Genomic DNA, 12820 nt, shown 5'->3' with positions numbered 1-12820 from the left:
TAATTTTTTGCAAATTGTGGAATATTTCTTACCAAGTTGCTCATGCCCTTTTACCCACGTTTTTTAAAGAAATCGCACAAATTTGCTCACAGTTGAAAGGTTTAAATAAAATTGATGTTGCTATAGGTTTCAAAGAGTTAAAGCAGTGAATGAGTCTTTAAAGAACACCTTTTCTATCATTTAACAGACTGATGACCCCTGACCTAGTGACACGTTTTGGATATTTCACATTATATTCAATGCATAACAATAACAGTACAGACAGACTTATAAACTGTGCAGTTACCCAAAACAGTGAATGCAATAACTGCAGGACACTTGTGTAAACTTTATGCTGAATGTGCGCCTGAGTGTCGGATACGTCGGACACAGAAAGCTAGCTTGCAAAAAAATACTGCTCAACATGTTATTGGTATATTTTCCATTTTCATACTTTCCATGCCTGTCTTTTGACTTACTGCCTCCCAGGCAGCACCTGGTGATGAAGACCACGATGAAGACCCAAGAGAATATAAAAATGAATTTAATAGTAAAAAAGTAAAACTGTTGCTTAACACAAGGCAAAGAAAGCCATGCGATTTACAGTATATTTGGTATATTACCAAATATAAACTGTAACAGCATCGTAGGCGACAAACATAAAAATACATCTTTTGATTGACTTCTGTTCAAATTCAAAACAATAACAATAAAGTGGCAAAACATCAGATATATTACTATAAAAAAAGGAGAAAGCATGTAACACAGAAGTTTTGGCACAATAAATAGCAGTGCATTGTTTGTGTTTAACACTTTGACATCCAGTACACGTGCAGCAACATACAGTATGTGTAAGCACTGTTAATAAAGAAATGTTTTTAAAAATGACATAAATAGTCAGTACTAAAAGCATTGCAACGAGATGTCAGAAAACTGCAACGTCTTTGATACTGAAACTGCAAATACTAAATATGGGTAAACTTACTGGCTAAGAACAAAGAGTGTGTACTTTTATGACAATGTACGAGTTAAAACGGAGTCCTCTTCAAAGTGACCTGTAATGGAAGAGAAAAAAAGTGTTGCAGCTACCTTCTGTCTTCAGTCAGCTTTCTGTCACAGTGCAGCCACAGCGGTGATTGTCTCAGTTCTCTGACTGTCTCTGCCTGTAGAGAGTAAATGGTCTGAGGCGCTCTCAGCTGACCCGTCAGAGGCGTCTTCCTCATTGGACTCTGGTAAAGCTGAGTACGTGGGAACGGCGTTGAACATGACAAAACCAACAGTGATGACGACAAACGACATGATGTACAGGGTTGAGAACTGAGGATGAGACAGAAGATAAACATGTTTACTGCATGCCACAACTTTAACTCGCCAATTTATTATTTTTCTACCTGTACATACATCACAGTATATATATATATATTGAGTCTTAGATTTTAATCACATCTTAAGTTAGGGATGTCATGAGAACCAGTGCTTTGTCACCAAGTTGATGCCAAAATTCTGAAAAAAAAGCGATGGTTTTTGTTTTATTCCCTTACCATAGGTATCATATGTACTGTTGTTGATAAGAATGCAATTCCTCTGGACCTGACAGGGTACGCCTACAAGTGTTCTGGTCCACTGTTAAATGCCAAAGGAAGAACGCCCACTAGCACAAGAAAACAATCGAGGAAGATGGCCACAACTGCCATTGCAGTGACAGCTTCGCCTCGGCTTGTTGAAAAGTGTTGTGCACCATATATTTACATTAAGCTACAAACTACAGCAGCTGACGAGACGCCAAGAGTCGAAAAAATGTTCAACTTTGGGTAAAACAATAAACTCGTCACTGACACTTTTAACCCAGCTGTCCAATTACAGTGGAGGAGGGGAGCTGTTGGAGCTGGTATTGGTATCAACTACAAAACTTTTGGTATCATGATATGTCCCAAGTGCCAAATGCACACTTTTTTAATGGTCATTAGGGTTGCACTTTGAAAGTCCGACATTCAAACCAACAGTTGGAGACACTAAGTCAAATGAGATTGCTTCAAGTCGAGCATTCGTGCTTTCTGGGGACAATTTGGTCCCCAGATTTTGCTGTGAAGTGAGTGCTCTTGACTTTCAAGAACCAAAATCTTCTTTGGTTTAGAGAGCTGTGGACCTGCAGGCATCGCAACAGAGGAGAAGAGAGGAGAGACCTTTTGCTGGGAAGTGCTGAATCTACAGTACACAGCAACTTAATACAATACAGTCTCTGGCTTTGGTTTGATATCTAGTGTTGGCAAAAAATATTGTTGCACATTTACGACCCGTCGTAGCGCCGTTAGCTTGTTTACTATACCACGTGAATGCCACTGTCACGCAATTGCACACATATAAACAGGGTATTAAAACTAGTTTGATGTCTAAAATCAAACCCTTTGAAACCCAAATAAACATATATAAATATCTGACATAAACACTGTAACAGCAGTTGATGCTTTCTAATGGTACTCACTGTGTAATGGAAGAGGAAGATGCCACAGAAGAGGCTGAAGAGGTCGGCAGTGAGCAGAGAGAGGTTGACCGCAGTAGCACTGGTCACCTTTACCACCACAGGCATGAAGCTGTACAGTGCGTACATACATAGAGCATAGACTACAAATAGCATGCCTGCAGAACACAATGAATAAACTTAATTAAGAGACTGCTATGATTCTGTTTCAATAGTCACTGTGTACTCAAATACTCAACTTTAGTAGGACAGAAAGTAAACTTACATATGTGAAAGTCCCATTTTATTGATGCTACTGCTCGAGTTTCTAATGCAGCTCTGCAAAACAAAGCAATTCAAAGTTAGCATACTGAGGGAACCACTTTGCATGTGGCTGCAGTGGTCTCTTTTGCTCTGTAACAGAATATATGAGAGATTTAAACATTAACCCACAGCTGTATGCCACTGATGAGGGTCCCAAAGAGACCCATCATGCCCAAGAATTCGATCCGGCTCAAGTTTTTAACTGTGTACTCTTGGCACACGTTGGATACAGCATAGAGGACGGCACTGAGCAGGACCAAACAATCTCCCAGCACCACATCGGTGGCTGCATAAAGAAAAAAAAGACAGTTACAGAAAGACATTTGAAAGTACATAACATTAATATGGCAACTTTTGAGCAAGAGGCACCATGTCTGGGCCATCATTCAGACCAGCCAATCACAGCTGTGGCTCATTCTGGATGCTGGAAAAGCTCGATAAAAAGTTTTTAAACTTTTATGGAGAAGATAATACATTTAAAAAAAATTATAAATCACATTTACGCATTGAAGGACGATAGGAAACATAAAACAGACATAATGGCCATTTTGTTGCTATAAAGTTTACACAATAACACCCCTTTTATATATTTATTATTTTGATAAATAACGTGCTAAAAAGTTTTTAAATTTAGTCTCAGTACTTTACAAATATACATAATTTTCAAAAAGTGTCCATACTGGATCCCTGGTCTCTTCCAGCCAGGATGTCGGCTCCCACCATGGCCCCGACCCCCAGCAAACACACCGTCACGGCTACAAAGTGGACCAGCTTGTAGCGAGTCTTCAGGAAGAACCAGGAAAGTACCATCAGCACTGGGATTACAAAGCAGTCCAGCAGCTGAAACACACAATGACAAGCTGGCATTTTTTATATGGACATATATGGATAAAAGTCAGAAAGACACAGTCATCTTTGGAGGTCTCATTACTGATTAAAATACTTTGTATACAAAATATTATTTGGCAATAGAAAGAGTAAAAGCAGATATTAACTATTTAATAAATTTAAAGTTGGAGTTGCATAATTTCCATCATAACATCACTGCTAACACCTTACAAGTGAGGAGTTTGATATTTTTACACTATTTCTGACATCAGGAAGTCTTCAGTAAACATCCTGCTCACTTGAATTGATCGTGTAAGTCACTTTCTAAGCAAAAATGTCAATCATTACCCATTGTACGGCTTTCCCCTGTGAGGATTTGCTGCTTTTCTTGGTTCTCTTTGATAATACTCTAAATATCTTTGGATTTTTAAAGAATTGGCCCAACAAAGCAAGATGTTTTAAGACGTCACCGTAAACTGTGAGAATTTGAAATGTACAATTTCTAATATTCTTGGGACATTTAAGAAAAACAAAATCGACAGACTAGTTTATAATGAATCTAACCTTGACTTGAATACATCAACTTCACAATTTTAACATTTCAACAGTTAAGTGACAAATCAGGATGATTTTCTTTTACCTGTATACTCGTCAGGGTGGTAAACTGGTATGCCTTCACAACTGTGTAGTTTGCCTCCACGTCTGCCAGACCCATAACCAAATATTTCCACCACTTGGTTTTTAAAATTTGCAGGATGTTTCTGTCACCTGTAGAAACCAGGAAAACTTACTTCAGAGTAAGAATGAAAAACATTTTTTTCCAAAAGCAAACATATTAGTGTTTTGATTTTTTTTTGTAAGAAAATGCTTAAACGTGCTTTTTTCCATGACAGAAACCAAGTACAACTTTGTGCAACATTGACACAATGAAGAGGAGAATATTTCCAATAAAGCACCTGTGTGACTGGAGCCTTCATGGGTTTACATACTGTGGAAACCCAACGACATCAGCAAGTTTAACCCCCATCTCACAGGTTTGTTTTGTGATTATTGTTGGCCGAAATGGCAGAATTTACAGCAGCTTTTTGAAAATTTGTTAAAAAATGTCATCATTTTTTGTTATTTTATCTTAAATTGACGTAAATTTTAAAGCTACTTTAATCGAGATATTTTAATCAAACAGTGTGTATGTGCATGAGGATGCTCTTTTTCTCAACTCCATGGAATTTTTGTTTTCACGCAACTGTTTTAACTTACATTTTCTTTTCATCTGTGTATTTTCAAGACAGAAACCAGCCGTTAACTGCAAAAACAGGCGAAGACAAAACCTCCACTGTACACTACCTGCTCAGACAAAGTTAGCAACTCGCTTATAGATATAATGGAGCATTTTACAGCTAAGGAACAAGAGATTTACCACAGAGGTTGTTTTTAAGAAAAACCTCCAAATGAATATATCTTGTTGTTCTTGCTCCCAAGTGACCAGGTAATCAATTAATGCAGATTTAAAAGTTTCAACTGAGCGCTAAAGAACTGGAGACAGCTTAAAGGTTGAGTTGAGAAACCTCTCAGGATCTCAGTAATGATTTCTAATTGGGCATTTGTATCATAATGTGTTACCCTGTGTAACCTTAGTGTTTCCCTCTAATGCCACACAGTGCTGCCAACAAGCTCCGTAACCTGATTAGTTTTAGGTATTAGATTAGAGACGGTTCTGCTTCAGTAAACTGGAGAAGCTTGGACAAAGTGATATGTAGCCTTGGGGAGCAAGAACTACCTGAGGAGACGAGCTAAAGGGTACAGTTAAATTTGATTTGCATTTACTGCAAAGTGGTGAATTAAAACCAGTCTGGTAAAACTATCCTGATAACGTGAGCTCAACATTGTTTCTCTTGGTCTCAGTTTGGACTCGCTGCCACACAAAACACTTCCAATGGGCAGGAGTTACTCATTTTGACAGACAAACGTCTTCAGCCAATCCTGATGTTAGCAATACTACTTCTCTACTACACAAATATGTCTTCAGTTAGACATTAACGCTCAAAAGATACCATTTATTATGTTTACCATTTGTATGCGACGTGTACCTTGTGTACAACAATCCCCATGAGGTTTTCCAATACACTGAAGTTAACAGCATATTTCAGCATTTCTCATTACCAGCTGCCTCGACTGCTAAATACCAGCTGGCAGCGCTCTTGTTGTCTGTCCAAAGAATTATGATCTGCGTGGCCGTGATCCCGAACATCTTCTTCATCACCAACAGAACCAGTTATTAAATCAAGCTTTTGCCAAATTCAGTCAGAAAAACGGCAAAAACGTATTTTCTTCTGAGAATCTCAGCGAGTGCGTTCTCTTATTGTTGTTTAATTGTTGTTACAGACTCTATTGCTGATTTAACTTCAGTTTTATCGCTGTGTTTTCATGCTAATGCCGAAATTAGAACTTGCTGCCGCATCGTTTGCGTTGGCAGAAAGTCCAGACTGATACAGAGAGAGAAAAACAGGATGCTGTGCTCACATGATCAGCGTGGTTTTACCAGGCTGTTGAACTACTGGAGCATCCATGAACTCAAAAGAAACCTTAATCAATCACCAGCTTTGAAAACAATTCAAAAGTCCAGATATGTTGACCTTTGCGGGTGCAGAGGATGGTCGTGTAGACGAGCAGCAGCAGCGCGTAGTTGAGGAAGCTCTGCAGCATGGGCGTCTCCACCCCGGCATCGGCCAGGTACTGACAGCTCACCGCCGTCCCACAGATCAAAAGAGACAAGACCTGCCCCATGATAATGGTCTTCAGCAGCTGCCTGGAGGGTGAGGGAGAGCATCATGTGTCAAATACATCGCAAAAGCAACACCTATACATGATAATACAATGCAACAACACAGCCCGTTCTGTTGACTCTGTGTCAGACTCATAAAGGTGACATGAGGGAGGATGGCGCTTAGCCTGAAGGCAAAGCTCTCAATATACAAGTTAATCTACATTCCAGTTTTTACGTGTAATAATGAGCTCTGTATAATGACCCAACAAAAAAATACTTCTACAGTATGTGGCCCACTGACTACCCGCGTTTCTGCTGGCTCCTCCTGCGAGTTCTCACTCACCTAATAGACTTGACTTTATGATGACATCATGGATTTTTAAATTGCTTTTCTTGGCTCCGGTAAAGTTTTACGAATATAAAACCACCATGGCTAAAAAAATTCAGAATGTAAGGATTCACAATTGATCTTGTTTGCAGTTTGAGGTGTCCTGTCAACAGTTTTACAGATGTTGGTTTATGGGAAGGGCAGCACGGTGGCTTTGTGGTTAGCACTGTGGTTCAAATCCCAGTTCGAACCCCAGTTGGAACGGGGTTCGGTCCGGGCAGGGGCCCTTCTGTGTGGGTCTTGGGGTCTCGAATCCAAAGACATGCAGCTCAGGTTAATTGGTGACTCTAAATTGCCCTTAGGTGTGACTGTGAGTGTGTATGGTTGTTTGTCTATATGTGTCAGCCCTGCGATGGTCTGGCAAACTGTCCAGGGTCCGCCCGATGACTCCAGCCCCCCCTGCGACCCTTACGAGGACAAGCGGTTACAGACACTGACTGACTGACTGGTTTATGGGAAAATGCTTTCCTGGGGTTGATGCCATGGATGTATTATAGTAAAATCTGGATACAACTGTGGGGGCTCGGCCTCGTTCATTCCTGAGAACTCTGCAGTTATCAAATTTCTGAAAGAGCGCAGTCAAAGTTAACCAACAACACTGTAGCTAACGTGACGTTATCCGGCTTTTATCTAATGTTAGCGAGCAAGAAATTATTGTTCATTGTTAATTTCTTCACCTTGGTCATTGTAATGCCACTCCACACTGAGTAATAAATTCCACTTCTTTATGCATTTTTTTTCAGTTCATCCTTCTTATAGATTGTATATAATGTCTGTGTCTTTATGTGCAGCTTATGATCTGCCATATCTTTCATGTTTAGAAATATGACTTTGCAGAGTTCGATTTTTTTCTTAAAGTGGAGAAATACTTTATTATTCACAGTGTGGAGCGGCATTACAATGACAAAGGTGAAGAAATTAACCATGAACAATAATTTCTTGCCGGCTATCGTTAGATATAAGCCGGGTAACGTCACGTTAGCTACAGTGTTGTTGGTTAACTTTAGGTTATCTGACCGCACTCTCTTTCAGAAATTTGATAACTGCCGTGTTAAATCTCCATGAAAAGTGACTAAATTAATGTGAAATAAATTTATTGTAGTAGAAAGTACAATATTTCCCACTGAAATAAAGTAGTCCAATGGAATTTTCCAAGTAAAGCTACCTCAAATTGTCGATAACAAGCTAGATTACCTGAGTAAATATCGACCAGTATCATTAATTTAAGAGGCAGCGACACTCATCATTGTGCTCTCTGATTAACTCCTCGTACATACGGCACATTCAACTCTTAATATTATTTCTCTTCCAGCTTCAACTGAACAAATTAAACAAATGTATGTTTTGTGACACGTTGATGTTGTAACTGCATTTGAGCTGATTTAGAAAGAGACCTGGACAAGTTAAAAAATCTGCCAGAAACTACACATTGCTGTGATTGGATGGGTCCACTGTGAGCATTTTTCCGGGTTTTGAAAAGTGTAAAATACTCGGATCTACTGGCCCATAGTGCATGCATAGTAGTAATTAACGACAGCCGAAAGCTGCCGAGTGCGGCCGAATGTACCCGAGCACTGACTCCGACTCACTGGCTCACTGGTAAAAAGCTACTGTTAGGCTATACACGAACTACATCGTGGTCACCCATATTCAACGTCACCACTACAAACACTGTAAAAACACGTTAAAACACGATAAAATATTATAAACAGATAAATCTTCAAGTTCAAGTGTGACTCTGTAAAGCTGTAAAGGCGGACAAGTGCGTTAAATGAGTTTCTGTGTCCGCTGTGATGACGTCTGACGTCCCCAACAAACACTGTAGTCCCATTTAGCCACTTGTTAGCAACCGCCTTTTTTAAGACAAGTAAAACCTTAAAAGCTCAAAAACTGGGTTTAAGTGGATGTATTTTATGTTGCAGAACAAAACTTCGAAATATCTTTAGCCTGTGTTAACCACAGACCTTATTTAAGGCATTTTACCAAAAACCCATTCAAAAAACCCATAGACTATAAGACGAGGGAACCGGACGTGCTAAAAGGCTATCGGACTTCCGCGTTTTAGGACTCCTTCCTTCACCACTCTATTGGGAAAAGTATGTGTATGTAATGTAATTTTCATTTATTGTGCAAAATAAGAATTTATTTTATTATTTTAACATTGATATTGGTCAATACAGATTATGTGCCGATATTATCAGCATGTTGGCCAATTCAGATCATTTTAAAGCCAATATCAGCCAATACAAATGACCTGCCGATATCATCGTGCATCCCTAGTTATTACAGACATCCATTTTTATTAAAAATAACAACCATGCACTAACTATTAATGATAAGAAGTTGTAGAAGACTATTACATGCATTCTTACCTGCCGAATATGACATGCCTACTGATGTCGTCAAGGTGAAGGAAAAGCTGCTGTTTTTTGGTTCCAACCGGAAACCAACTTTTCGGGTTTCGAAACAATTTATATTTATCAAAATGCTCTGAACGGTTCAAAACTAGGTGCACAAACCAGAACCTGTTACATGTTAGGGGTAGCGTCCCTGTAGAGGTATTCCTTCAAAGAATAGCTCACCCAAAATCAATATAAATGGTGTGTAGAAATCATCTCCCTAAGCTTTACACAGACCCAAAAAAGCAACAGTTTTTTTTAAATTCTGTCCTGTAGGCCTTTTGAATATTTTTACTTGTTGTCATAGCAGGAAAAGCACAGGTGTTACCAACAATGGGTCTGTCCAATTAATGTGTCCCACAAAGCCATGACAGTGCGACAGTGAGCCACCATGCATAATATCAGGACCCTGGGCCAGATAAATGGAATTCAGCCATCATTCATTTTATTAATTACACCTGTGCTTTTCCTACTGTGACATGTCATAATGTACTCTGCGAAAATGTCACTTACAATTCAGTATCTGTCAGTTAAAGTGTAGACTCGAGCTCACTGACATGTCTTTTAATGGATCAGTACTCACCATGTGAAGACGTCCCGCAAGTTGTAATTGTAAAGACGACAATCAAACCTCCATTTCCCACACAGTCTTTCCTCGTCATGCCCCTCCATATCTCTGACAGCTAAAGCTACAAAGAAACAAAAATAAGATTAAAACCTTTAAATTAAAGAATTAGTGTCTTGCACGCTTATTGTCCTCATCAAACTACCCAAGCTGAACATGGTACCAAATCTCCACAGGAATGTGATGTCTCCCATGTGACTAATTAAGCTCATAATATGATTCTCACGAAAAAAAAAAATGCGGTCCACAAGAAAAAGGACAAAACATGATACTACCACATAAATCAAGGAACTTATTTCATATTATATTATTCTCAGTTCGGCATACGCTACTTCACCGTACTTTACCGATATCTGATATAAATGGTTTACATTAGAGGATTTGGCGCTATGAAGTGAGCAGGTAAAAACATATTTTGGGAAAGTTAAACTACGATAAGCCATAATTATGGTATTATATGTACGCCGACTTTTAATGTGACCCCTAATGATTCGTAATATGGTCTTAATAACATGTAAACACGCACAAACGACTTGTAATAGCCACAACAATGTTCACCTGTCACTTTTTTAAATGCAGTTTGGTATGTCGTGCTCAACGCGCCAATGTCAGCTTCATTCATCGGACTTCCCGAAACTACAAATACTTAAATATAACCGTTACGCTGTACAAGTTCTATTCTAAAAAAGTAAACATAAATGTTAGTGTACATACGTTTTCTTTTTCTTCTTCGGTCATGACAAGTGTTGGGAAACTCTCCAGCTGTGATGAATTTTTATGTTTCTCAAAATAGCACCATATTGCCATCCACGTTTCTTCTCATCCTGTGTACGTCAATCTAGCATGTACTATCAAGTCCCGCCTTCTGTCCTCTGATTGGCCAACAAAAGAGACGACGCTACGTGACGTCTGCACCGCGTAGTCTCCAGTCACTCGTTGGTATGGTGCTGATGAGAGAAAATAAAAATAAAAATAAAATCATCCATTAACTTTATAATGTATAAAGGGGGTAGGGAACTTTTATTAAAGAACTGTAGGTACTTTACTAAATGGGATTTTTCAAACAAAACATGTTTACACTTTTTAAGTTATGATGCATTTGTTCCCTGCAAAAAGTCATGCATTCGGATATTTTACTTTATCAAAAGTAAAAAAAACTGTACAACTGTACAATAATTGGTGCAGTAATCCAACTGTGCAATGTTGTTTCAGTATCCTAATTTATTCTTACTTACACCACGACTATATGTTGTGTGGTATATTGAAGCATAATACACATATTTTTATATTTTTTGAATATAATTTTTTTAAATACTTTAATTTTTGCATACTTCTTTTTTCATACTCTTTTTTCATAATTTATTTTAAATTTATATGCATATAAGAGCGACTGTAAGGAATCACAATTTATCCCCAGTAATCAATGAAGGATTTCTGATTTTGAGAAAAAAACAAAGCCAGAAACTGAGTCTCTATCTGTATTTAGGCTTCTAAATTAAATAATATTTTTGATTAATATTACTACTGTAACTACTATAGATGTTTGTGCTCATTTCAAGTCCTTTATATAGCCTACTGTTGTATCATTTAGTCTAAAGCAGTGCATCATATTCTGTAAGATTACATGTGTTTTTTACTGGACAGGGAAGTTATGGAAAAACTGTAATATGGAAAGTAACAAAAGTTGTCAAACAAATGTAGTCTATTGGAGAAAGTGTAAGGTTTGTCTATTAAATGTTGTGACTAAAAGTTGCATAAAATTGGGTCTGTATATGCCTAGTACTACTAAACAATCTAAGTTTCTTCCATCACGAAGCAAATATTACTTAAAACATATATTGAATCCTCAAGAGGGTTTTTCATATCTTTTTTCACCCTTCAGAATTTTCTTGTCTGCCATGAAACCACTACTGTTTACCAAAACATTGTCTGTTATCTTCATGTGACGGTAAAAATCCTTCTTGCTAGTGTGAGAAAGCATTCGCAGCCAATATGGCCAGACAGAGAGAGAATGATAACAAACACCAAACCGATTGTAAGAAACAATAACTGTCCTTGAAGCTGTGCAAATATTTGCACGTGGCCTACAAGTTGCCTGGTGCTCACTTTCTCTATAACCTGTTTCTAGGGAGCGCCAAAAGTGGGATAAAGTTCATTTAAAGAATGAATAAGGACTTTGAGGTGAAGAGTTGTTACAGTTACATTAATAAGTATAGAATAAGTGTTCAGGTCCTTGAGTAAAAGTTTAAATACCATAGTCAATTACTATTCCAGTAACTTTACTTAAGTAAAAGTACAAAAATATAATCAGAAAAATATAAGAGCATCATATGTTTATATGTAAAATCTTTGTGTAAAAAGTAACTAAAGCTGAAGTGGATTAAAAAAGTACAATATTTCTCTCTGAAATGTGGATTAGAAGCATAAAGTAACATAAACAACATTGCTCAAGTAAAGAATATGTATCTCAAAACTGTACTGAGAATGGTAGGCCTACTTGAGTAAATGCTTAAGCTACATTACATTACTGTCTGTTGGAAATTTGGGAATAAAAACAAAAAATAAGTAAGTATTAACAAAATTATGAGTATGTTCCAGAGTGTGGTGGGAAAATTAAGAATAAACTAAGCTGTAGTTTACATAATATTAAAATCCACAAATGTGAGTATGTAAATGATATAAATAGCCCCAAAAATTACAGCAACTTAAAAATACAAAGGCTTTAACTGTTGAATTAATTTATTGTTTATCTAATTTATAATGACTTACCATCTACAGTGCTTTAATTTAACTATGTTTGCAAAAGTGCTTGAGTATTTCTATTTACTTCATAATTCTACTCCACTACATCTCAGAAGGAAAATTTTGTGCTTTTTACTCCACTACAATTATTTAACAGCTGTAGTTAATGGTTACTTTTTACAGACTTCAATTATTAATAGAAAAATATAACTAACATTACACAACAATCAAACAAATATGTATCTTGCTTTCACAGGCTGCAACATTAGTGGTCCTTGCATATTAATATCCAGTAATATAATATTTATAATTC

At 37.6% G+C, this 12820-nt stretch overlaps 1 protein-coding gene across 1 annotated transcript; it reads right to left on the bottom strand.

Annotated features, from left to right (window-relative positions):
• Positions 1-505: 505 nt before the first annotated feature.
• On the bottom strand, positions 506-10637 carry LOC121952605 (queuine/queuosine transporter SLC35F2-like). The gene is made up of 9 exons (XM_042499378.2): positions 10480-10637; positions 9724-9829; positions 6223-6395; positions 4230-4357; positions 3442-3601; positions 2891-3047; positions 2724-2776; positions 2462-2616; positions 506-1296 (listed from the first exon to the last, which is right to left on the bottom strand). Exons 2-9 carry the CDS (start codon positions 9810-9812, stop codon positions 1093-1095), a joined length of 1119 nt encoding a protein of 372 aa, XP_042355312.2. The 5' UTR covers positions 9813-9829; positions 10480-10637; the 3' UTR covers positions 506-1092.
• Positions 10638-12820: the final 2183 nt, after the last annotated feature.

The sequence above is a fragment of the Plectropomus leopardus genome, chromosome 15 (genome assembly GCF_026936395.1).
Source record: "Plectropomus leopardus strain MGB_pleo_1.0 chromosome 15, ASM2693639v1, whole genome shotgun sequence".
NCBI lineage: Eukaryota > Metazoa > Chordata > Actinopteri > Perciformes > Serranidae > Plectropomus > Plectropomus leopardus.
The sequence above is the reverse complement of the archived record's forward strand: the minus strand, read 5'-3'. Positions and strand labels throughout refer to the sequence as shown.